Source organism: Seriola aureovittata, chromosome 12 (genome assembly GCF_021018895.1).
Source record: "Seriola aureovittata isolate HTS-2021-v1 ecotype China chromosome 12, ASM2101889v1, whole genome shotgun sequence".
Classification (NCBI taxonomy): domain Eukaryota; kingdom Metazoa; phylum Chordata; class Actinopteri; order Carangiformes; family Carangidae; genus Seriola; species Seriola aureovittata.
Genome location: NC_079375.1, coordinates 25,199,202 through 25,226,258, shown reverse-complemented (window position 1 = coordinate 25,226,258; position 27,057 = coordinate 25,199,202). Strand labels below are relative to the sequence as shown.

At 42.1% G+C, this 27,057-nt stretch overlaps 1 protein-coding gene across 1 annotated transcript; it reads right to left on the bottom strand.

Annotated features, from left to right (window-relative positions):
* Positions 1-27,057, bottom strand: rab2a (RAB2A, member RAS oncogene family). The gene is made up of 8 exons (XM_056391146.1): positions 26,861-27,057; positions 18,197-18,268; positions 16,848-16,915; positions 14,041-14,123; positions 13,122-13,214; positions 10,751-10,862; positions 5,880-5,948; positions 1-2,845 (listed from the first exon to the last, which is right to left on the bottom strand). Exons 1-8 carry the CDS (start codon positions 26,904-26,906, stop codon positions 2,750-2,752), a joined length of 639 nt encoding a protein of 212 aa, XP_056247121.1. The 5' UTR covers positions 26,907-27,057; the 3' UTR covers positions 1-2,749.

Sequence of the window (27,057 nt, the reverse complement as noted above, 5' to 3'; positions counted from 1 at the left end):
TTTAGAGTTTAGAATGTTTTATTATAGTTTATTGTGTAGCATTTTCATTTTTTCATTTTTTCGTTTTTATTTTTTCCAAAGAACAAACACAGCAAATAATGTTGAGGAGGAGAGGCAGGAAGAGAAGGGAAGAGCAAGACAGGAGGGCCACATTGATAAGATAGATAGATCAATCCATAGATAGATAGATAGATAGATAGATAGATGCGTCAGGTTTGGCTTGATCCTCCCCCTGTAATCCCCCTGGGTCCACACACACACACACACACACACACACTCACACGCTCACACACACACACACTCACACGCTCACACACACACTCACACGCTCACACACACACACTCACACGTTGCTTTACAAAGAATAATCATCATCAGAATAAGATTAATAACTGTCCGAATATATCTAGGAATAAAAAATAAAAACAAGGACAAAAGAAAAAGAAGAGGAAGAACACACCGTCAAGGAAAACAGATTCACTCACACTGCCGTGAAATCCAGAAGCTCCCTACAGTTATACAGTTAGCCTGGAGAGAAAACAGCTAGGATAGATAGACTGGAATATATGTATGCATCATCTATGTATGCATGCATATACTGTATGCAGGCTCGGTGTGTGTGCGCATGGAGGGGGGGGTGGGAAGGAAAAAATGTCGACGTGGGTTGGATTCATCTGAAATGCCACAATTTGTACACAAAGATCAAACTAGGCCTGTAGCTCGTCTCCCTCACATACACAGTGTGTATCTACGTATGTGTAACGCGTCAGCGGGCTAGCTAGTGGTTAAATGCCCATCTGCAGATAAAAAGGGTCAATTTGATTCACTTTAGCAGCTGTCCAAATCTCGCAGGGGGGTGGAGTTAAGGCAGACAGCTGATTTCAGGTCAGATTAAAAAGGGGCCTAGTTGATTTTCTTTTCCCTCATTAGTTTTTTTTTTTTTTTTGGACAAAACACAGGTAAGCAATAAGTTTGGCATTAAAATAGGTACAGAGCTAATGTTACCACACAGTCAGAGAAAGAGAAGAAGAAGGAGGGGGGATGAGAGGGAGGGATGAACCAGAAGTAACTGAAGTAGTAAAATATGATCATAACGGTAAAATGGCGCATATTACATTGTTGATGTGGAAGCAGAACACATCGCAGCAGTCATCGATCAAGCTCTGAACAGTGTACGTCACGTACCTGCCCGCTAATTCATGGTAAAAATATTAGCTCGCTTAAACAGGGAGAGGCCTTGACATTTCTTTAGTTAGAGTCTGTTCTCCACCGGGGATTTTTAATGCCTCTGCACGGTCGTGTTAACACCCTGTTATCACTCATACTCCTCATTTAAAAGACACGGCACCAGCAAACCCTCAATGAAACAGGGCGGCTCGGTTCCTTTGGATTTAAACGAGAACTGTCTTTTCCGACCCCTGGGAGAGAAATACCTAACATGCCAAGCTTGACCCTAAACAGCCAATAAACAAAAGAAAAGCTACAGAAACCTGAAGAGCCATATATACACAGAAATGTGCCCGATAAATACAGTTTACAAAAAGAGAAAAAAAAAAAAAAGTTTTGATTTCCAATCTATTTTCCTTTTATTCTTTAATTTCATAATGGCAGCCACTGGTCTCAACATCCCTTCGACTGTCCTGCTTGTCTTTTGTATCGTTTATGAAAGGATCTATTTTCACACTCAACAGTTTGGTCTTTTATTCCCTCCCCAGACAATTTAAAACACTTCTTTTTTTTCTTTTTTTTTTAAGTCACAACCAGTTTGTAGTGTTCATTAAATACAAATCATTTGCAAGTCAACGAAAAGGACACAAAGACGGAGAGAGAACAAAATAACATGATGAAAAAAAAAAAAGGGGGGAGAGGACGCGCGAAATGACATAATTTGCACATTGTTTCATGGAAAGAAAATACAGTGAATTGAAAGCCTCCCAATCCTTACAACCTGACATACTGGAATACCTATATCATCCCTATACACACAGGCACAGCATGAAAACTGACTCAACATGTAGGAACACGTCCTGCTGCCAACGTGCTGTGTAATTTTCTTTAAAAACATGTACAAATGTGTGTGTGCAGACACAACACAGAGCATGGTTTATTCCATACAGTCAGTTGTTAAGAGTGTGTTTAATCTCTACTCACGATCCTGTCTCTATCTGGACAAAGTCAACTCACTGTTACTGAAAATATAGTTGTTGTTTTGTTTTTTTTTATAATTCTGAGGTACTCAATTATCCCGACAACATCAGCATGAATTAAGATGCATGGATGTTTTTAAATAAAAAGATTAAAACCTGTTTATCTAACCAAAAAAAAAAAAGAAAAAAAGGTGAACTTTAGAATTTGGTCAGTTTATCTGCAGGTGAATCTGACTCTTATCCTCATAAGACTGCAGGAAGTCAGGATGATTTATGAGAACGCAGCCTCTCCACCTCTACGGCGAAGAGACTTACGAAAGACATGGCTGAAAGACGGGAGAGAGAGAGAGAGAGAGAGAGAGAGAGAGAGAGAGACAGAGAGAGAGAGAGAGAGAGACAGAGAGGGAGGGGGAAGGGAGGGATGGATGGGTGTGAAAGAATGGAGCAGTAGAGACAGAGAGGTTAACAAACTGTTAGTGAGCCTGGACAGTTCTGTAGAAATGCGAGGAAGGGCCGGAGAGGGCGAGGGGGAGGAGGAGGGGGAGGAGTGGGGAGGAGGGGGGAGGGGGTTGGGGTTGAAGGAGGAGGTGTGTTCTGGGGGTTCAGCAGCAGCCCCCTCCAGCCTGTTGGCCTCCCTGGCTACCGGTCAGCGTGGAGTTGGTGGTAGGGTGCTGGGGTCCAATCTTAATACCATTAGCCTGTGTGGAGACAGAGACGGAGACAAAGAGACGGAAACGGGTTACAACATAAAATATCACAGAAGAAAATTCCTCAGATTGACCATTTAGGAAAAACAGATTATAACAGTAATGATAATTAAATCTGCTGGTTTGATCAGGAAAGTTACTGTCTGTTCTTTAAAGCTCCTCCAGTGTAAAGGTCTGTGTCCATGTGTAGTGTGATTATAGATTATAGATCAGCTCTAGCTTCTATATTAATACTGTGAAAGTATCAAAGCCTCAGTCCACAGAGAAATGCACACAGCCTGTATTCAGAAACTGAGCCTTAAAACCAGCCGTCAGGACTTCTGGAACTTTGTGATGTCACAACAAAGCAGTCACCAAGCCCCGCCCACCTGGACCCACCATCCAAACCTTGCAGGATTTGGTTTCTCTGAGTGTTTTTACCTGAAATCTGCTGTATTTTTATTGGATCAGTCAGAAAACAGTCAGCCAATCAGAAGAGAGGCTCTGAGCCTCCTCTCTTCTGATTGGCTGACTGACCTGTTGTTAGTAGAGCTCTAGAGAAGCCTGAGAGAGCTTTAATCTATCTTTACTTCTCATACAGAGAGAAATGTTTTCTAAACTCTAAATAAAAAAAACTTTCTTCTCCAAAAACATTTTATTAAAATTTCAACTGGTTAACATTTTTTAACTCACCAGTTCCTGTTAGAAATATGTGGCAATCTTCAGAAAACATTCAGTCCCTTTCACTTTAATTGAATCTTAATTTGTAAATTTGCCATTTCTGTTCACCAATCAATCAACAAAACACAGTTAAATTGTTCGCAAATTAAAAATAAAAAAAATTAAAAACTGAAATTTTTGATTTACAAAAGTATTCAGACCCTTTGCTGTTGCAAATTGCGGTGAATCTGCAGTCAACACGTGGCAAATTGAAATGATTGGACACAGTTATAAAGTGTGAGTGCATGTATGAATAAGGTCCCACAAACACCAGTCGTGTAGCTTTCTTGTGGGCTGGTGTGGCTGACTAGGACTTGTATGTTCCCAGTTCGTTAGCATGTTACTGGATACAAGTATTTTCATTCTCCACTACAGGAGCTTAACGATCAGGGGCATCCACTGTTTCATATTATCTAGAGGTAAAGAATAATTATTTCCCTCTTCCTGCACATTTCAGTTCGTTGTTATTTTTATGTGATTTGTTTGATTTTTATTCCAAACTAATAAACCCAATTACAGTCAAGCTCAGGCGGCTTTAATCATCATGACAGGAGAAAACGTGATTCTAATCACTGACTAAATAAAACAAACACCAGAGAATGAGTGTGTCATTGCTTTCATGGTGAGACGAACGCTGCTCGGCGCATGTAGGGGTTTCTATTAGATCACATCAGAGAGGAAACAACAGGTGCTCCTGTGCTGCACAAAGGTAAAGGAGTCACCAACAACACACCGGGAAAAACAACATAAAAAACAGACACATTATAAAAGAAGAGAGAGAAATGCACTTCTTTCAACTCTCTCTCTGTTCTGTGGTGCTCACTTTCCCTCTCTGTGTTTCATCATCTCCCCCTCCTCTCTCTCTCTCTGTGTATATTTATCTCTCTCGCTCTCACTGTAACTCCCCCTCTTACAATCAGTAGCAGCAGTGCCTCTGGGAAACACTGTATGCCTTTAAATCACATTTATTGAGCTGAGGCCATGTGTGTGTCTGAGTGTGTGTGAGAGTTTTCTCTCATAGTGGCTGCCAACATTTCTGGTGGGGCTTCCCCCTCTCTCTCTCTCTCTCTCTGTTTCTCTGTGTCTCTCTCTCAGTCAGCTGATGTGGTTTGGCCGGCCGGCCTTCACTCCATCTTACTCTCACTAAGAGCATAAACACTGAGTGGCTGGCTAACTCCACTCCTGTCTGACTCAACTATTTCTACTCACTGTCTGGACCAGGGGCCAGATTTACCCTGTAACTACTCTCTGAAACAGATAACGCACTTTATCTGTTTATTTTATTTAAACTGGTATTTTATTCTATGATTATTTTCTGAGTGTTATTTGTTTACTTTAATTTTTGGTTTTATTCTCTTCCAAACATCTCCTCTCTTTTAGCATTTTATTATTTTATCTTTACCACTTTGACTGAATCTGATTGATTGATTGGTTGATTAAATACAAAGGCTGTCTGTATCTCACTGTCTGTAAGACGTGAGCAATCGTGACCATCTATAACTGATATCATAGTCCCTCGGCAAAACCCTAGCAGACACGTAAATGATCATTTCTGAATTGAAGTGTTTGTTCCTTGTTTGTTTCCTGTGTTTTGCTGCTCAGCTGGTGTTTGTCTCAGAGTGGAAAACTGAGCTGAACACCTGAAATACGTGAAATACAGTTCCTCTGGTTAACGGGTACAACGGGGTCCGAAAGTCATAGAAACATATTCAGGTGTTTATGTCTTTATGAAAACAACCTAAGACACGTTTTCACAGGTAAACTGCATTTTTGTCAGACCAACACTTGGACTTGCTGACAGTCCAGGTGTCTGGACTCTCCTGCTTGGATAGCCGTTTCACTAAGAAGATAACCATCTGGTTGACTGGATAGCAAACTTACTAACTGGCTGCATAGGCGGCTTACAGAGCGACTGGCTGACGTGTTTGTTTTCTTACAGGATGATTGAGACCTTGTGGGATGTGTGGAATTTATGAGCTGGCAGATGCTGAGAGAGAGCGAGCGAGAGAGCGAGCGAGAGAGAGAGAGAGCGAGAGAGGAATAGTGTGGAAAATAGAGCAGGTGAGAGGAGGTGCGCAGGGAGTTTTGCTTGGCTGGAGTCAAAGGAAGCAGCGAGGAGGGTTTTTTTTTCCTCCCCTCTTTTTGAGGAGAGAGGGAGCGTGGCAAACCACACACACTGCAGGAAAACCACACTGAGGAGAAAGAGGAGAACAAAGGCTGGAAGAGGGAAGAAGACGGCCTGAAAAAAAAGAAGAAAAGAAAAAAGAAAAAGAGCGAGAATGAAGAGGTTTCTGGAGGAAGAGAGGGAGGGATCAGCACATCTTACCTCATTGTTGATATCGAACACCCCCTCCTGGATCTTCTCGTAGATCTCCTTGGCTGTGTTGATGAAAGCCTGAGAAAGAGACACACACCAGTGTTCATAACGTCCCACAATCCACACTAGATATGTCAGGACAGAAACCAAAGCATGACGTCAAAGAAACGTCATGAAAAGCTTCCAGAGATAAAACCAGCATCAGTTTGTGTAGCTGCAGGTGTTTGGGTGGTTAAAATTCTGTCCGATGAAACCACAGCTTCATATAGCATATCTCTCTTCCCCTTTACGCATGAGTGATAACCCCTTAGCATCTTTTCAGAACGGTTAGCACAGTTAGCATCTTTTTATTTGTTTATGTTGTTTGTTAGTTTGTAACTAGCTGACACAGTGTTAGCAGTTGTGCTAATGCTAACTCTCTCTCTCTCTCTGTACTGACAAGATTTCAGGTTTATTTAGCCCCGCCCCCACAAGGTGACAGGATTGGTTCCTTAGGTTTGTGACATATGAAACCCTGGATCTGTTTTTAAGAGACTGTCATTGGTTCACTGCAGTTCAAGGTGGAAACACTCAGTCATGGTGCTGGTGATTATGTCACTCATCTCGTCTTGTATGAGATAAAAAACATCATATGGACGTTAAACACTTGATTTTAATCAGAGGGTCTTTAATGTTATTGTCTTGTCCCATTTTTCTGCTTCAACAAAAAACAGATCAGAGAAGGAAGATGATCTAAAATGTTACGTTTGGACTTAACAACACACACACACACACACACACACACACACACACACACACACACACACACACACACATGTCTATGGAGAAACAATGAAACAGCAAATCTAACTGCCTTCACACACACATTTATTTAGGCCATAAAAACATGTGTGATCCTTAAGTGGAATCGTTTAGAACTGAAAATACGTCCTGAACTCCGATCTGACACCCTGTCGGAAATAGACTCCTGTCCTGTTAACTCTGTCCTATTTCCTCCCTTCAACACATCCCCGCATCCCTCGTTCATTCACGTCTTCATGCACTTCCATAACTGAAATATTAAGTTCAGATGTGTGTGGACTGTAAATGATAGGAAGAGAGAGAGAGAGAAACAGAAGTAAAACATCAGGAGAAGAGAAAATGTTTATAGAAGATGAAGGAGAAGAGCATGAAGAGCTGAAAGCAGCGAAAAAAGAGAACGGGGAGTAAAATGTAAAACAAAAAAAATGAGATCAGTGAGAAAATACAGACAGTATCAGAGAGAGAGAGAGAGAGAGAGAGAGAGAGAGAGAGAGAGAGAGAGAGAGAGAGAGAGAGAGAGAAGAGAGAGAGAGAGAGAGAGAGACAGAGAGAGAGACAGAGAGAGAGAGAGAGAGAGAGAGAGAGAGAGAAAAGAAGAAACGAGTAGAAGCTGAGAATAAGGTGTCAAGGAAGTAAGGAAAGAATAAAGGATGAGGAGATGCTTACAGGAATCTCTCTCTCCCTCTCCTCCCTCTCTCTCTCTAAGGACCATCCCATCAGCCCTGGTGTCCACCCACAGACCCTCATGATAAAGCCAGCGCACTGATTGGCTGCTGGATGCCGCTGGAGGTTGGGTGGGGGTTATGAATATGTATGAACTATAAGTGGTTGATATACTGCTGGAGAAAAGGAGATGATGGATAAGAGGGAGGAGGAGGAGGAGGAGGGCAGGGAGACATGGAGGGGAAAAGACAGGAAGACGCGTTGGTTGAGGGGTGGGAGGAAGAAACGGATGGAGGATGGGAGGGGGGGGGAGTAGGTGACGGAGGATGGGAGAGAGGTAAAAAGCAAATGATGGACGTCATGGGATGAGGAGGGATGGAGCGAGGAGAGATGAGGGGAAGGGAGGAGAGGAGCGGTATCAGGAGGATTCAGAGGACACTAATGAGACAAATTAATCATACCACACACACACACACACCACACACACACACACACACACACGCCACACACACCCCTCCCCCCTCATCTTAACCCCAGAGCACCTCAGAGCTCAACTCCACAGCGGTGTGGGGGTCTGATTTTGCATGATATAGGCCACGCAAGAGGTTAGAGAAGAAGAGGAGGAAAAAAAATCAGTAAACACGCACACACATGCACGACGGCACACTGTGGCGCCCTTGGCTAGCACGCTGTGCTGTGTAGGATGGGATTATTTATGTGACTGGGTAAGTGAGAAAGGGGTCCCCAAGGACAATGGCGTGCATTCATTACACACAACAACAGCAGGGGTGTGTCCCTGCGAGAGGCGGAGCAGCTCACGCTCTCCCTCTGCTAAGTGTGGCTCGTGGTGCTAATGTGACGCTGGCGAGGTGAAGCTTCCGGCACGGCGAGCTGTGCTGCTGCAGGTAAACGCTCAACAGGAGGTGGAGCTCTGAGTGCGAGGACAGTCCAGAGGGAGGGAAACGTTTGACTTCATACGAGGTAAAACATTGAACTACAGTAGGTAAGATGGTGGAGGCTAAAAATGCATTTTTTGAAAATTTTTGTAATTTAATGGTCACTGACACCCGGGAACCACGAACAACAGGCCAACGCTGACACTGTGTGTGATGTCTGTGGATCTTGCAGCACCTCCTGCTCTCACATGCTTCAACAAGTTAAATCGACCTTTTTGCCACCACACAGAATCAAATTTTATACCCGTTTCATGGCCAAAAGTCTCAGGTTTCAGAGCTTCCCAGCAGAATATATCAATAATTACTACAGAGATGATTCGTTCATGTTAGCTGGATCCAGATAAGCAGCATAAAACGGGCAGGAGGGTTAAGTTTGTCAATTATGAGACGATAAACTGCCCAGATACCCACGCTAACAGAAACACACAAAAGCCCTGCTGTAGACGCATCAAATATATATATTTATATCTATAGGAGGTTTTCCTTAGGAACAGCTGACACGGTGGGAGAGAGTGGAGAGGAGGAAGAGCAGCTGGAAGGATGTGAGGGCCATGAAGGAAAGGCGATCGCTCCCTGCCAGCCTTCCCCGTCTGACATGACACATGGCATCACAACTAAGTCCTAAAGTGCATCACCCAACGCTCAGTGTGTGTGATTGGAAGACGCTGGCTGACGTCACTTCCTCCAGGGATCGCTGCTCGATTCAGCGCTGTGGTCGGCTCACTGAGCTCTCCGTACCCTGGGAGGAGTCTGCAACATCTACCGCCTGTTCGCTCAGAGAGCTGGGAATCAGAGGCCAGAGCGTGGACATTAAAGCCACGTCGGAGGCAGCAGAGAAGCAGCCACTGGCGTCGGATGAAGAGGCAAGACCCCCGCCGGGCTGTGAAATAGCAGGCCAGGACGACACAGCGGGGGGTGTTTCTGGGATGCTTGGATTCAGTGTTGAGCCCCCAGGAGGTGTAGCACGCTCATAGACGAGAAGTCAAGGAAGGAGGGTGCAAAACTCCTCTGTGTTAACCTTCCAGCATCAAGAAGACTCACTCTGTTGTAAATGCTCGCACGGAGTGTTGACATCTTATCCAAGACCGAGCCACAGGCATGTTAGTGTCTCTGTGAGGCTGCACGTCTTCACAGCAGCAGCTCATATATAGGTGTAGCGCTTAACATGTTAGCCATCTCAGTTTAGCATGTTAGCATGCTAACATTTGATAATCAGTGTAACCGCCCCCCAGTCAGACATACACACCACACATACGCAACTCCCTCTTTCTCCTTATTATTTATCTATTTATTTTTTAAATTATAATTGTGTGTGGGAATAAACCTCTACTGCGTTTTGGTTTACTGGAGTTGACAACAACTACGGTCGTAGCTCTGTGAGTGTCATCACAACCTTGGTGAGTAAAAAGGCGATTAGCGTCCTCCATCACACCGGCCTGTGATTTAAACACGTAGGAACGACACATTTTCAGTTTGTGGTTTGTTTTACACGAGCGTAGCGCGCTGAGCTAACGTTGAGCTAACAGCGAACGGTTATGAACAAGCTAAAAGGAAAACTGTCTGTGATTGGACTGCAGCTTCATTTGACAAACTTTTTTAAACCTATAACTACAGACTGAGACAGTGTCCCCCTCCCCCCCCAGCACCAGTGTGTTGTTTATTTATCACAGTATTGAACAGTGTTTTCCTCATAGCAGGCCGAGGAGAACGCTCCTCATACATGTATATACCTCAACGCCATTTTATTTTTCTACTAGATACCCTCTACATTATTATCATTATTCCAATTTCTCTTTTCGTATTTTTCTCTTACGTGTTCAGGTCCAATCTATTTGTGTTACTCTTGTCTTCACTTGTTTTGTAATCATTTCAAAAAGGCGGAAAAAAAGAAAGAAATTGAAATTTTGACCTGATGGTGGCACTAGAACAAAAGTCACTAAATCAACAAAATATGAATTAAATTTCACTTCTAATACTAAAACTGCTCATTCTTAATACGCAGCCAGTGTGGGACAAACCATGGATCTAACTTTCTATCTACAACCCTCTTCAATAATCTGCTGAAGACAAAACACAGTCAAAGCCTCCGGAGGGTTTTGGTGATTATAAACACTTCCTGCCATCAATCATGACACATTCAAACATGTATTATTAGTCCTCAGTGGATTCGTTTAAAGCTTGCATTGTGCTCCAAATAAAAAAAGAAAAAAACCCAGATGACTAACTGCAGCTACAGATGTCAACAGGCAGCACTGATATCTGTGAAATAGCAGATAATGTGTGTGACGTTCTGGTGTCGCCCTTCTTATGAGAAAAGATTGATATGCGAGGAGAAAGCTGTTTAGTGTTGCCCTGCAGGGAGAAGATCACATTCAAGATAGATTTTAAAACAACATGTCACTTTTGAAATGTAGCCCGAATCAAAGCATTGGGTGTGTGTGTGTGTGTGTGTGTTATTACCTCCTCGACATTAGAGGCAGTCTTGGCTGAGGTCTCCATGAATATGAGGCCGTGTTCTCTGGCAAACGCTTCACCTTCCTCTTTCTTCACCTCTCTCCTCGACTCCAGGTCACTGGAAACACACATTTGCAGAAGAGGACGACTCAGGACACGATCACTGACGTTCTCACGGGGAGAAATGACCAGTTTTCTCCAACGCTTCCCTTCATGATGACATACCACAGATAACAGCAGGTAGAGATGACTGTGACCTGCTGCCCTCTGCTGCTACCTGGCCAACCTCTCCATGCAGAATTAACGCTGAAGCTAATTTACCAACAGATGTACGAGTCAACCTGCATTAGCTTCAAGGTGTTTGTATCAACAACAGCATTTTTTCTCTTAACGTAATGTGTGTAATTTCTCTTTATCTCCCATGACACTGTTTCGTAACCTCTGGTACAGCGTGAGCCGTCTGTTTTGTCAATAACTACTTGAGGTTTAGTGCAGAAGTGAACTTCCTCATTTAGATTTGACAGGAGAAAGTGTTCAAACCGCTTCACTTTTTGAAAACTTCATGTTGTAGATTTAGTTTCAAATGAATAAAATACAATTTTTGCCCATTAATCTAAAGTCAATAACCTATAATGACAAAATAAAACATGTTTCTAGATTTGAGGCGCTTGAGGCAAAAGGAAACCACTGGAAAATGATTCATTCAAGTTTCCTAACATTGACACTTGACCATTATGTGACAATAAACGACCCTTCCTGTGCCAGACATGCGAAAATATTGAAGAGTTTTTTGTTTTTAAAGTAAATTTTAGACTTTTTAAACCTTGCAATGACTTTTTGGAGGAAACTAAATGTAGTTTTTTTGAGACCTGCAGATTGCCTGAGAAGGTCATGTCCTCTGTTTTGTCTGGAGGTTTCAGGAACTCGAGGAGGAGTTTCCAATCTACAATAACACGCAGAATTACACAGTATTTACACCTATACTGACAGGCTGAGGAACTCACTGGATGTGTGTGTGTGTGTGTGTGTGTGTGTGTGTGTCTGTGTGGCAGCTGCTGAACGTCTTGGTTTTCATTTCAGCGCCCATGTTAACGGGTTAGAGCGGACACACTGCCTGCATGACACGCGTGTCTCGCACCTCGCAGCTGCGTCACGTGACGTGGAGATTCGGCGTCTTGCCCATTTTTCAAGCCTGAGGCGTGCGGGCAGTATTTTACTGGTTTCCTCTCTCTCTCTCTCTCCCTCTGTGTCTTCCTCTGATCGAGGGTAAATAATGTTAATAATAAAAAGAAATCCAACATTTGAGTATTGATGGCAACGATGCAGCCGCCATGCACATGCAGTGTGTCCCGAGCGTAAATCTTAGAGCAGTGATGACAGAGTTCACTGGAGCTCCACAAACTGGACTGAACTGAACTGATGGTACATAGTCTAAGGAACTCTGTGTGATAAAACTGTGGGAAAGCGTTGATCAGGACGAGGGTTTAAAACCATCTGTAAAGCTCTGAGTGTTCCCAGCAGCGCCGTGGCCTCGATAATTGTGAAATGGAAGAAGTTTGGAAGGACCAGGACTCTTCCTGACCGAGGGGTCTTGGTCAGGAAGGCGACCAAGAACCCAACAGTCCCTCTAACGGACCTTCAGAAGTCGTCTGCAGGGACGAGAGAACCTGCTCAGCAGCTCTCTATCCATGGTGGTGAAGTGACTGGACAGAAGCCAGACTGTTGTCAGACTGCATCTTAAGGACTAGAGGAAAGAGATTCTCTGGTCGGATGAGACACAAGCAGAACTCCAAGTTCTACATGTGGCAAACACCAGGCGCTGCTCATCAGCTGGCAAATACAAACCAATAAAACCTGCTGAAAACGCTCGAGTGTCTCGGTGCTTTTGTACATGAGAGAGTTCAGCTTGTAATTTTTAATACATCTGCAAAGATATAAAACAAAAACAAACATGTTTTCACGTCATCATTGTGGCTTATACAGCGTAGACTACTGGGAAAATAAACGTCAGTCTTATCTGTTTAAAATGAAATGCGGCCTGGATGTTTTCTGAAGTCACTGTCGCTTCGAGGATTCTGCAACAACAGACGCCAACAGAACTCTTTTGACATAACTTTATCTTACACAACCCCGTGTTGTGCAGCCTCGGCCACAGAGAGCAGAGAGTGCAGGTTTGTTGCAGAGTTTCGTTCCTGATGTAAATCTGATTTAAAAAAAAAAAAAAAAAATGCATTTCTTTAAAGTTAGTGTGGAGATATTTCATTTAGACTGAAGACCGGGTGCAGACATAACGGCTTCCCAGCTTGCTCGGACAAATGTCTGTCACTGCTGCGTGGAGCAGAGCGTGTTGATGCATCTGGACCGAGCGGGACCTCACCTCTTGTTGCCGATGAGCATGATGACCATATTTGAGTTGGAATGTTGGCGAGCGTCCTCTAACCAGGTCGTCAAGTGGTTGAAGGTGTCCCGTCTGTTCAAACAAGCACATTTCTGGTTTCAGTCTGACGATACTTTTTGTAAAACTGAAAACATCACAGACAAAGCACCTGTCCTCACACACACACACAGACAAACACACACACACACACACACACACTAAACAGTATGTGTTTGTTGTTTTTCTTTGACTTGATTGTCCGTGTTGTAGAAAGCATAGGAGTGAGTTTTTTTATTTATTAAATTAATTAATTTGATGCCATGAATGTGATGAGTGCCTACACACCTACATCTTTATCTTTCAGATCAATATCTATTTCATTACAATATCCTTTCTGAAATATTTTGGGTAACAATGAATTTCCTGTTTCCGTCACAGAAAGGCGAGAGTTGCATTTCCACTGGAGTTTACACACATCTAATATCTAATCAATCCTCATTGGGTATTGTAAGGTTTCCCTCTCTTTCCCATCTTTCTTTAATGTTTAATAACGTGTGTGTTTTTGTTTTTTTTTTGTCATAAGACTTTTATAAAGACTAGAAATAATATTGTTTGAATGATTTTGACAGGCATCAATACATATCCTGAATATTGGATCATTCCTGTCAGTTTTATTTATAATGCTGTGTGTACAATGGTTGCGTACCTGGAGATATCTGCAGTGTATTTATCTTTCTATGTGTGGATTATTAAAACCTGAAAAACATTTCACCCTGTCACAACATGCTCACAACCTAAAGGCGGGAACTGGGCGGTATATATTAGTTTAGATATTTAAGTTTTTAAGCTCTTTCAGGACACGGTGTTTTCATAACATCCTACTTCTAAATGACAGAGTGTTGATCTGATTGGCTGTTACCTTGTGATGTCATAGACTAGCAGTGCTCCTGCAGCTCCTCTGTAGTAAGACCTGGTGATGGACCGGAACGACTCCTGACCAGCCTACAGACACACACACACACACACACACACACACACACACACACACACACACACACACACACACACACACACACACACACAGAGGTGATATGTTAAAGGACAAACCTGAAAAATGAGCAAAATGAGGGAGGGGTCAACATCACCAGATCTCAGCCTGGTTGAACAGACATGTAAGACACCATCACCAAATCCATTCCTCTAGTAGAGTCGTAGCATGAAGTTATATTGATATATTGATTTATTGATAAACGGAAAGTGAAATTTGAATAGCTGAATCGACCACAGACGACGCTGAGTCTGACTCGGCTCCAGTCACGGTTCCCTGTGAGTCCTAACCCTGCAGTCTAGTCAGACACATGCTCTGTACCAGTCCTGATTATCCTGCAGAGTCCAGCTCCGGGTTTTCAGTCAGCTGGAGAGAGGACAGGACAGAGCAGAGCCTATAATTGGACACAATGGAGAATCTCTCTCTTTCTTTCTCATGTATCTGTCACAATTCCTTTCTTTCTCTCTGCTCGTGTGTCTCCACTCTCCGTTTTCTTATTTATAAACAAAATGGCGCATCACATCGGCTGCGGCTGCGGCGCTGTGTGGATTAAACCTGTAGCACCACACCTGCCAGTGAGTCCAGCTCACCGGGTCACCTTGTCTGCTCGCTCGCCCTCCTCCATGGCCTTTCCTCTACTCTCTCTCTTCCACTCTCATCTTTTCATTCCCTCTCCATAAATCTCCTCTTTCTATGACTCCTTTCACTATCTAGAAATTCTTACCACCCACCCGCCCGCCCAACCCCCCACCCCTCGCCGCCACGTCCATTCACCCTCTGTCTCCGGCCGCTGTACTGTAACAATGTTGTCTGTGTTTGGACCAGGCCGGAGCAGAAAACAAAACAGCACTCTATCCCAGCAGCTGCAGCCCTGCACCGCTCTGACCTCATCTCAAACACCAGACAGTCAGTCAGTAAGAAACAGTCAGTCGATGAATCACTCAGAAAGTCAGCGGACCAGGCCGCCAGTTCGTCACCCGGCGGGAAGCCGGTCGGGTGGCGAGTGAAGCAGTCGGTCGCTTAGTTAGACGACCAGTCAGTGACTCAGTCAGCCAGAGGAGCAGGCGGCCAGTGAACCACACACCATGTTAAGTGGCCACTGGAACAAACAGTCAGCCAGTCAGTCAGTCAGCCATAATGCTATAAGGGAATAAATGATAAATAAGGGTGAAAAGAGGGAGCTCTGTGTCTGTCTGCCATCTGGCCTGTATGCTTGTGTGTAGACACACACACACACACACACACACACACACACACACACACACACGCAAACACACACAGGTTTCTCTAACTGTTTGTTGGTGGTGGTGAGTTGTACCAGTCGCTACTGCTTGTCATTTTAACCATCCAGTATTTAATACCGGCGAGGTGAAGATGATTATCCCGCCGGTAGAACGGAAAACCCGCCGTGGTCTTCTGATTTTTGGGGAGCGGGACTCACATCACTGTTTCAGGCCTTCTTCACTCACAGTGTTTTAAAATGGAGCTGTGGCTCCATCTGCTGGTCACCTGGTTAACTGCAGGTACAGGACACTTCCTCCAGGACAAATCACAGCATGACATCCTTTTCACTTTCTTCACTACTGTTTACAGTTATATTTTGGGGCATTTTTGACCTTTGTTCTGATAGTACAGTGGGAGAGAGACAGGAAGGTCAGGGAGGGAGAGAGGGGGTGGGACTTGAACTCAGGACTAGGACTAAGCCTATGTGGTACGCCCTCTACCAGGTGAGCCACCGAGGCGTCCCGCTCCTTCACTACTCTTACATCAAGGAAAACATCACGAGGGCAGAGAAAATTAAAAACTGAACTTTCTTCTCTACCAGTCGAAACCATGAGGGACATCACTTCCCTCTGAATGGCTCCTGCTCGATGTAGGTGGTTCCTCATTACTTTACATTTACACTCAGCCGTGCAGTTTTAACTCCCACATCCTCTTGACTACATCCAATGTCGATATCCTCTATAAGGAAACATCAAGAGGAAGAATGCATGGGACAGCTGGAGTGAAGGTTGTAAGGTGGTCGGTGAACGTCACCTGGGCAGGAAGGGGTTCGAACAATTCGTACTGTGCCACTTTAGATGTTTGAATTCGTATCCATCCTGCAGATGGATGGATGGATGGATGGATGGATGGATGGATGGATGGATGGATGGATGGATGGATGGTGTAACCCCCTTCAGAGCCCTGGGAGCGGTTTGCCTTTGAGTCTCATGCTAGCGATTAGCTTCATTTCCAGGAATCGCATATTGTAGCTTTAAATATCACTGACTTTTAATGATATATTCAAATTATACAGTGAAAAGAATTTGTTTCCACATAAAGCACCTTGAAGATACGAAGTATTTGACATGCTTCAATAGTTTTCCTGTTACGACACTTTCAGGTAAATTCACTCATCTTTTGATTGCGCTCAATATTTGATCTGATTAATGTAAAATTATTATTCCATCTCATTTTGCATCAATGTTTTTAACATGTTTTTGTTCATTTTATGTCTTTTCATGTGAAGAACTTGGTGCATTTCATTTCTTCATTTCTTGTACGAAAGCTTCTTTACAAATAAAGTCTATCATCATTATATATTATTATTACTTCACGCCGTTTAAAGAACGTAACGTTTTCTCAGATGTTGTTACGGAGGCGGGAATGTGATGAGACAAAGATAAATATATTACCGTATCCCAGATCTGCAGTTTGATCTGTTTGCCATCTATAGTGATCATCCTCGCTCCAAACTCCACACCTAGACACAAAGACACACACAAACCAAAGAGCGGCAGTTAGAGAAAGTTTCTCACCTGCTGGAATAATAAAGCACCATATAATTACTCATCTAACACATCTGTAACTTCCCACATGATCTACAATCATATTCATCTACAATCCACACCCCTGGATCTTGTGATAATGTATTAACAAAGGAAAAACTTCAGAGTCAGATTGACGTTAGTCTTCAGATGTTTTGCTGTGACACTTGGAGTTGGATATTTAGTGGCTCCTATTTCTGAAATGTTGTAAAGATGCGTCGTCATCACGGGTCCTGAGTGTAGACATCTGAACACTTTCCCAAGGTTCTGTAACTGACTCCTGTTTGACCAACATGCACTTCAGAGGAACTGGTGTGTGTGTTGTCAAACATATTGAACATTTCTAATGGCTCATCAGATATGAAGTTTATTAACGTGACAGCTGTGATGTGTTTTGTGTCTGTACATAAACTCTTTAGTCAGTCCCTCCAGGATTTGGGATTGTTGCGGCTAAAATACCTGATTTCACAGAAGCTTTTCTCAAACGTTGGGATGTTTTTAGTTTTGTGTTTTTTTTCAATACACCTTAAATATCAACATGACTGTGACCATGAGTTTTTCTCAGACTCTTCAGTGATGATCGGATCTTCAAGCTCTTCAAACGTAGATAAATAAACGTGATCATGTGACTGTAGATATTTTATTTCCTCTGGAGAATAAACGTAGTGGAGCGTCGCTGCGGAGGCTCCGGCAGCTCTACACCTGTGGTTCCTCCACCATGTTGCAGCGCCACAAAACTATTTAACCCTTTAACGTAAGACACGTTTGAACGTCTTCACTCGGTCTTTAACAGTGATGTCACACACGTCTGCAGCTTCACCACATGCTTCAACACCACAAACAAGGAAGTGAGTTTGGTGACATCATCAGGGATTTGATCAGGGACTGCTGTGATTGGTTCAACTCGAGGGAAACTCTGATAATAGGTCAGATTTGCGGAAAAGTTGCGGTAATTTCACTGGGAATTCACAGGGATTGGTTGAATGTGTTAATTATTGCGATAACGAGGATTGAAGCAAATAATAAACCGAAGCAAAGTTAATTATCATCGGGTTGGAACCTTCATAATTAAGCAGAACAAAAAACAATCTGTTTATCCTCATTAATAAAACAGAATAAAAAAACAATTAACTACAGATAAACCCTGACATTTACTGCTCTGTCTTTCATTTATTAAACATGAATACATTTCCGATCGTGTTATGATTATGTCTTACCGATGGTGAGGTCGTGAACTGGCTGAAATCTCTTGTCTGTGAACTGTAGTAATAGACATGACTTTCCCACACCTGAAAGACAAAACACACAACGTCAGAGAGAGAGCATTATAGCGTCACACACACACACACACACACACACACACACACACACACACACACACGGTTATAAAATCTAGCTGCGGACTCCCACACGGCGCAGAGAGACAACACTCTGCAGGAAGTTACAAATGTACAACAGTAATTATCACTTCTTACATATAATTAATTAATGTTTAATGTGGGAATATCGGAGTCATCATCCAGTCCAAACACCCGCAGCAGGACGCTTCCACGCTGCTTCTCCAACATGAGTCAGCTCAGATGACTTGAGCGAACTGACCGGCTGGCGTCTTTGTTACGTGTTGTGTTCACTGCTGTTTTTCCAAAAAGGGTCCCAGTGAATCTGCTCATTATTAACACCACGTTATGATCTCAGATCCACAAACACCCTCAGATGGTCTGAGCTCACAACCGCGTGGTGTCAAGATTCATTTCTATAACTAACCAATGTTTGGTTTTAAATAGTTTTAGTAATTCAGTTAAAAAAAAAAAAATGCTGTGGATCATTAAATTTAATTATTGAGTCAAAACTATTTTAATAGCATTATGAAATTATATGGAAATGCTGTACGTGAACAGAGGAAACATATTCTTGCAAGCCTTTAGATCAAAAACAGTAAGTTCACATGTGCTAAAAACAAACACTGAACATTAGAAACACACTAAACAGGTTTGATGCAGCTGCTCCACCGTCTTAGTGTTCGTCCTCCGGCAGGTGAACGCTACACAACATTTGCTTTTTCAGGACATGTAATCTGATTCCCAAACATGAAACGGTGTTATAGTTTTATATAATACATTTTTAGACATTAATCGTACAATATCCTTTATATTTTTACATTTGAATACTTGAATTTTGAGTCATTGGTCAGTGTAATTATTAACTTTTTGTTTGTGTTTTCAGATTAAAGATCCATTTCTAATGAAAATCTAGTGAAACTATTTTGATAATTGATTAAACAAACATTTTCTGTTTTCGTTTCTCTGCTGTGAGCGAAATATAATTATTCCATTTATAAATGTAGCTACGGAAGCCGCAAATATTTTTTTTGTGCCGTTATCTCAAGATAACAGGAAGCTCGTTATCTCAAGATATTATCGAGAGAAAACTATTTTGACAGAACCTCGTACACTAAGTCGCAGTAACACTCCTCCGTAGCAACAACCCTTAGCAACTCATTAGCTGACGAGGTCTGAATCTGCCCTTGATTGAAATGTTGTCTGATGCGTTGATCAAAGTGTTGATCAATGCGTTGATCAATGTGTTGATCAATGTGTCATCCTGACATTTTAACTGTACAGCTCTAGAAGTTTCCATCATCTGATCTCCAATTAACAAAGTCATTATAATGAAATAAACAAGCTTTGTTATCTATGGAGTGTGGCCTTTCTCAGCTTCCATATGTATAAGATACATTCATTTTATTGTTCACTATAGACTGAACAATTGATTGATGAATTGAAAAAACAACTGATAGATTAAATCAATAACTGTAAAATCTGTAATATCTGAAACAAAGTCAGATCTGAACACCATGAAGATGCTGAAACTACTCTCATGTATCAGCACCACATGGTAACGGGCTCTTCCCCGGCCGGCGCCCCGTCCCTCCACCAAGTTTGGTGCAAATCGGTTCAGAGCTATTTGCATAATCCTGCTGACAAACAGACGTGGGTGAAAACATAACCTCTTTCATGAAGGTAATAACTCTGCTAATGTACGTTCAACAACAACAACAACAACAACAACTGTTACAAGAAGCAAAGACCAACTAATTTACATCAACAAACAGATTTTAACCGGAAGAAAAATAATCCACCAGCAACGAATTCACTCCTGATGCATTTATCAAAAAACGAAATAATGCTACGGACTGCCCCGTGTTTACCTCTAACGTACTGCATGAGAAATAATGATTCACTGTCTATTTGCTTGTAAAAATGAGAGTGAATCATCTTCTCTTCAACCGAATATGAAAGTGCTTCAGGCTCAGAGTCTGTAGTTCACACAGAGGAGATGCAGGTTTGATTCTCAGGTTTATGGTGAAGGAGAGAAGAGGATGGACAGGAAGAGAAACTGACAGAGAGTCAATGAGGTGACAGAGAGGGACATGGTCTTCTCCTTTGTGGTTTCCAAGGGTTACCGCTGCCAGGCATTGCCGTTGCTAGGCAGGAATTGTGTGATGAAGATCATAAGTGATGGGTGGAAGGATAGAGGGATCACAAGGAGGGCAGCTATATAGACACGTTACATTCACGTCACGGTTTCCTCCATCACACCTGAGCGGGTCAACACACACACACACACGTTTACAACACGCTTCACTTTTCTCCCACCAACGCTCAGCAGCAAACACACAGCAATCATGAAGGAATTTCGCTTCTATTTGCTTTACTTTTTCCAATTAGCTAAATTACTCACAATACAATTAACATATAATTCCAGCAGAGCATAACCTCCTATTTCTAGACAAGAGGTGACAGTGTGACACCTGTGGGAAACAGCGTGAGCAAAGTATCTATAGCAGCCCACAATCAAACCCCGCTGTGCTTCAGATGGTGAGAGTGGCTGTAATCAGAGTCATAATTAGAGGAGATCTTTGTGTAATATGTTACAGCGCGAGGTCTTTCCTCCGGCTGCTGCTTGAGGTAATAACGACACCGAACCAGAAGCTCTTCTCACGCAGAGGTAATTCAGGTGAAGTGTGTGAAGAACCCGCTGGGTCATCACAAAGCAAAAAGCCGCCAGGTGACTGGGCTCCATGGAACAACGCTGCTGTACAGAGGAACTTCAGAGGAGAACGTGTAGGCTGATTAAAAAAAATGCAGGGCTGCAATTTCAGAATATTTTCAGTAACAATTAAGTTGTCAATTATTTTCTTGAATTGTTTCGTCTAAAAAGAAAAGTCAGAAAATGGTGAAAATGCTTCAGGACAATTTCCCAGAACCCAAGGTGACATCTCGAAATGTCAGTGTTTTGTCCAACAACAATCCAAGTTTTGAAAAGCTTGAACCAGAGAATTTCCCCAGTTTTTCTTTAAATTATTAATCACTGATCAAAATAGTTGCTGACAGTTTTTGTTTGTCAGTCAATCAGTTAATTGATTAATTGAATACTCATACAGCAAAGATCCCAGGCCAGATTCAACACAGGCCGATGTGGCAATGATATATAGATCAAATATAACGGTTAAGTGTCATTTTAGCAATAAAGAGAAAAGTAAAGATCGGTGCTTTGTGTTGCAAACATCATTAGTGTGCTTAAACGTCTTATATGGTGATATGATCTACTTTTCAGATGAATCGTACAGATTACTTCATTAACAGTTTCTATATTTACGTATTTAATTCAAAGTTCAAACTGTCAACAGTTCAACAGCTAACCCGCTACCTGCAGCTGGCAGCAGCAGACCTGGTTCTGCTCTGCAGCCTTGGTAAGCTTGGTGTAGTTCTCTACTGGAGCAGAACAAGAACCACCATCAGCAGCTGCAGTCCAGGACAGCGGGACGAGAGACCTGCCTGTACGCGAGCAAACCCGAGGCAGGATGAGGCAGAAGTTGAAAGCTACAGCTAATGCATAATTGGTTAAAACATCCTTCCTTAAGAACGGAGTTGATGTGGTACGTTGAAGGTAAATCTCGAGCAACCTGAGAAAATCCGTTTGGTAACACTTTTGTTCGACAGACGGAAAAATTGTATTGCTAGCTAAGTAAGCTACAGTTAGCATCCCATTCCAGCACTGGCCACCTGACGGCACATCTAGACGATATGCTCCCAAATTAACATGCAGAGTAAGAACATCAAGGAACCTTTACCTTTGTGTGCAGTGACTAACTCTTCTAAGCTGAGGAGCAGAACTTATGTGGAGAACAACCTGATTACAGGTGTGGTCTCCACAGACAGGCTCAGGTGAGGAAGGAGAAGCTAGTTGACGAGTGTACACAGAATCAGTTTCGTTTGGATCAGAACGAGTTATTAAAACTATAATATTGATAAATGAAAACATCTCTATATGGGCAGATTCTTTAACACCAGGATGCCTCCAGGCAGAGCTGCTTTCTTACTAATTTTACATTTCAGAAAACATGAATGACACATGGTGAATCAGTTTTACTAGTGTTACTTTAATTATATTAAAAAAAAAAGTTTCACTATGAGCTTCTTCTGTTTTAAAGGAATAAATTTATGTTTTTATAATTACCAGAAAACAGTGACATGAAAAGGAATTCCCGGTTATAATCACCTGTCACAAAGACTCACCTGCTCAGTGTAAGAACATAATCGAAGCTGTACAAGAACCGGTTTGGGAAATGGCACTGGGAACACAATTGTATTCAACTAGTGGCTTAGATACAAATAAAGAAAGAACTGTGTCTTAAAATGTTGCTTGTGCATTAAACCTTTAAAAATTCATCAACATAACTGACTGGCTGGAGCTGGCGTGTCTTCCTCGTTCTCTGCAGCGTGGTAATGATCACCACAGATCTAAGCCAACTGGTTAAACCAAATGATCCAACTAGTCCTGTTGGACAACTAGCGAACCGGAAATCACGCCAGCGTCTCTCACAACAGCACATCACGCAGACAGACGTGTGTGGACAACCGTTGCTATGGAGCAGGTTAGGGTTAGACTGTGACCTTGAGGGGAAATGAGGGAGTCTGTGTCATGAAGCATAAGTTCAGTGATCAGCTGGACCAGCCTGGAGACCGCAGGTTTTTCTGGTCGAGGCTGCTGGTCTTATTACATTCGGATATACGGTTATTTGCTTTGGTGTACCATGACTCTACATGGCAGTTACTAGGGTACAAACAGACACACCCAACTGGAATATGTCAAACTACTGTAGGCCATGAAAAGCATCAGATAATGAAGGGCAGATAACACCTGGCTGATCAAAGTAACAGGTGATTCTCCATCATTCTGCAGGATAAGGACCTGAAGGCTGATGTGTGGGTGCAAAAGGGCAAAATAAAAACACAATATAAACAACAATAGATACTTCATAAAAGGAATTAATTTAAATAAAAGTAAATTGTAAAAGCCTGCACCTCCAGAGCAAAAGTTGGCAGGAGGCCGTTTTGTTTACAAATGTGAACACGTCTTTTTATTTATATACACTAGTTCTTTTCCACAAGTATATTACTTTAAATGATGACTATATACAGAGGATCAATGCTGAAACTATCCTTTTTTAGTAAACTGTTAAGTATTAGTAGCATGAATAAACTATTAGTCTAAAATAATCTATTCTAATTACCTGAAGGTTTTAGTCAATTATAATGAAACTTCCAAAGATTTCTTGGTTATAGCTTCAAGGATTTGATGCAAATAGTTGACTTCATCAAGTTAAAGGATTAGTCCGGTGTTTAACAGAACCTGACTGACTGCTTGTTCAGGTTAGCAAACAACTAGACAAATAATATCACTAAACACAATTTATCACCAGAACCAACTCGCATCACACACAATACTGCTCATATGTACAGGCGAGTTTCCTGCTCAATATGATCTCTCTATTTATCTTCTATACATGTCTAATTTCAACCAGCGTGACTGTTGATATATTTGTTGATTGAAATTCATATCATGCAGCATCAGCAAACATCCCCCAACAAAACTGCCTCCTTCAGATATTTGCACACCTGCAAATTGTAATTTTAAAAGTTGCAGATTTGCTGGACTGATGGTTTCATTATCAACATTAAAGAAACTGGGAGTTGGATAAACTCTCACCCCCACTTCTTCTTTAAAATACAGATACAGAAATGATTATTGCTCAGACGATGTGTCTCATGTGAAAGAACTGACGATGTGGATCTGGAATGTAACGGCAAAGATTCGGTTACAGCTGGGAAAAAAAATGTTTCCTTTGGTTTTCTTTTTCTTTTTTTTTGGTCCAGTATGATTCATGGGCAGACGGATCACAGCCAAACAGTGTGGGGTTAGGTCAAGTTATATCACAAACTGGCTCCTCTACACAGGACCGAAAACATTCAGAATAAAACTTTATTATAACCTCGTCTTTACTAAGATCAAGATGTGCAGTTATGTGAATTATCACCACGTCACTGATCTTAACAACAAACCTTTTCTTGGCAACTTGACAATGCAAGGTTAGGGAGCTTCAGGGATCAAACAGGCTCCCAAACACTCCCCCAAATTAGTAAAATCCTCCTGCGACAGGATAGAAATGGCTGTTTTCATCAACAGCTGTATGTCTGTAACAGCTCTCTTTCTTTCCTTCCTTCTATTCTCTCTTTCCATTCAACAAACATAACAGGACCTATGATGTCAAAGGTTAAGTGCTGTTGACAATTATATTTCCGACACCAAACAAAAATCCTGGATACATGCATGTATGGGTCTGTTTAAGGGCCTCATGTGGTGCCGTCGCTTGTGGAAGCACTTCAGTACAGCAGATGGGATTCTCTGGCAGTCTACAATAATACTTATGAGCAGTTGTAATGCTACTGGTCACATACCGACCTGGGGCTGAACAATTCATTGAAGTATTATTGAAATCGCAGTGTGGCCAAGTGCAATATCCAAATCACAGGAGCTGCAATTTCTGGATAAAGGTAAAATGTGTCAGAACATACCATTATAAATGAAGCATGGTGGGGCTACAGAGCCTACAAATCATATTCTCTACACATGAGGCAACACGCTTGTTTGACAGACCCCATGAAAAAAAACCATAACATCATCATCTTTATATGTTTTTCAACAAACATGAAATTACAAAACAACATTCCCACTAAATTCATGACTCGTCACAATCACAACATCTGTCTTTTTTGGCATTTCCTTCCAGTGTCACAGTGCACCAAGGATGGTCAAACTTAATGCAATTATCATTTCTACATTTTGCCATACTTGACAAAATTTGACAAATAAACACTGCTTCGATGCACAAGGAACTCTATAGACTATTTCTGGTGTAGACATACATGTAATCAAGCTAGGACCTTGGCTTCCGCAGACACTACTTGAGATAAACAGCAACAGCAGGCAAAACACGAACCTCTTTCGCAATAACCCAGAAGTAAACAAGCAGCCCATCAGTGATCATGTAAAGCAAATTAACACATGTATACTGTCAACAGGGTTTCCACTCCTTCTCAAACAACAAATTCAGGGACTTTCTAGACCAAATTCCCTCAAATTCACAGCACAGTTTGAGACCTGGATCAAGGTTAATAACTTTTTATAATGCAAGCTAGCAGGCTTTACAAAAGCATTAAAAAAAGAGAGGGGCTTGAACATGTGAACACTGTTCAACTGGGATGGCTACAGTGACTGCAGACTATATAGTCTCTTGCACATATGCAGACCGCAACACAGTCTATTTACTTACATTTAAAAAACTAAAATATATTTTTTTAAAAACTTAAATTTCTATTTTTGCACAGAATATATAAATCAAAGCACTTTCATTGACCACTGTCTATTTTCAAAAACTTTAAAGGCCTTGGTTTTCTCTCTCAAACTGACAAACATTCAAGGATATCAAGGACCCATGGAAACCTTCTGAATCTTTTACAAACATGTTTATTAACTTCCCTCAAAATAGCTTTTCTTGCTTTACTCTTCTGTACTAATGATGTATAAAACACTGCATGGAAAATTAATAACATCTAAATGGGTCCTTCCTTCACCTGTTTGTCCTGACTGTATATTTGGCTCAAGGTTTTTGTTTTTGTGGCTCCTTGCATTATATTATCCCCTTAAATTTCTCACTGTAGCTCAGATGACAGCCCTTACAGCAGCATTTGAAATGCACCTGCTGCCACACTGCAAGTTAACAGAGCATGCCCCTCATCAGGACAGCTAGCTGAAAATAAACAGATGACAACATTAACTACTACCCACTGCTTTTCCACATAATGACCTGGACGAAAGAAAAAGGTACAATCCTGTAAAAAGTACAGAACAGAAACGTCAACACACTGTCCAATTCGTGCAACAGAAATCTGGTCAGAAATAACAACTGCTCTACGCCATTTCAAGGAATATTGGAGGCTTTAGCTTGACGTTTTGGCCTTTTCTGACAAGAAGCTTAGCTAATGTAAGCTGTGTTATTTGATGATGCAACCACAACAATAAGAAATGCATGTAATAATCATCAGTGTCGTGTATAGAGATCTAATTGATCGTTAATCTACAGTCGTGACAGCTGTTTGCTAAATATTTAGTGAAATAGCAAACGCTAGCTAGGCAGTTAGCTGGGCTTGTTAGCTGTGGCTAACACCCCCACCCTCGCCACAAACGGACAAAAGGCCCGACATACATCTGCCAGTGTCAACAACTACCATGCTAAAGTAGTATAGTAAAAGCTTTAGTTATGGTGCCTGTGAGTAATTTTCTGTCACTGTCAGGGTACTTTAGATACAATACAAATTTGATAACGGTGAAGAATTGGAGCTGTCATCCCACTTCTTGCGTCTCTGCTTTTACCACGTCATTGGACCAACCAACACTGCGGAAATGCTCCGCTAGCTAACAGCTAAAAGCTAGTTGAATGCTAACTGGGAGTGTAGCTGGCACTTGCTGCAGTTTACCTGTGTCTCCGATGATGATGTATTTGAAGAGGTACGCATACGCCATGGCCCCTGGTTTGTGCAGTCAGTTGTCTCGACCGTTACACCCTCGTTAAACCAACCGTTAACCGTGTGAAAAAAAAGGTAGCTGGCAGCTTCTTAGCCCGTTTTCTCTGTCCGTGCTGAGGCAGGAACAATAAACAGCCAAAGCCTGCGCT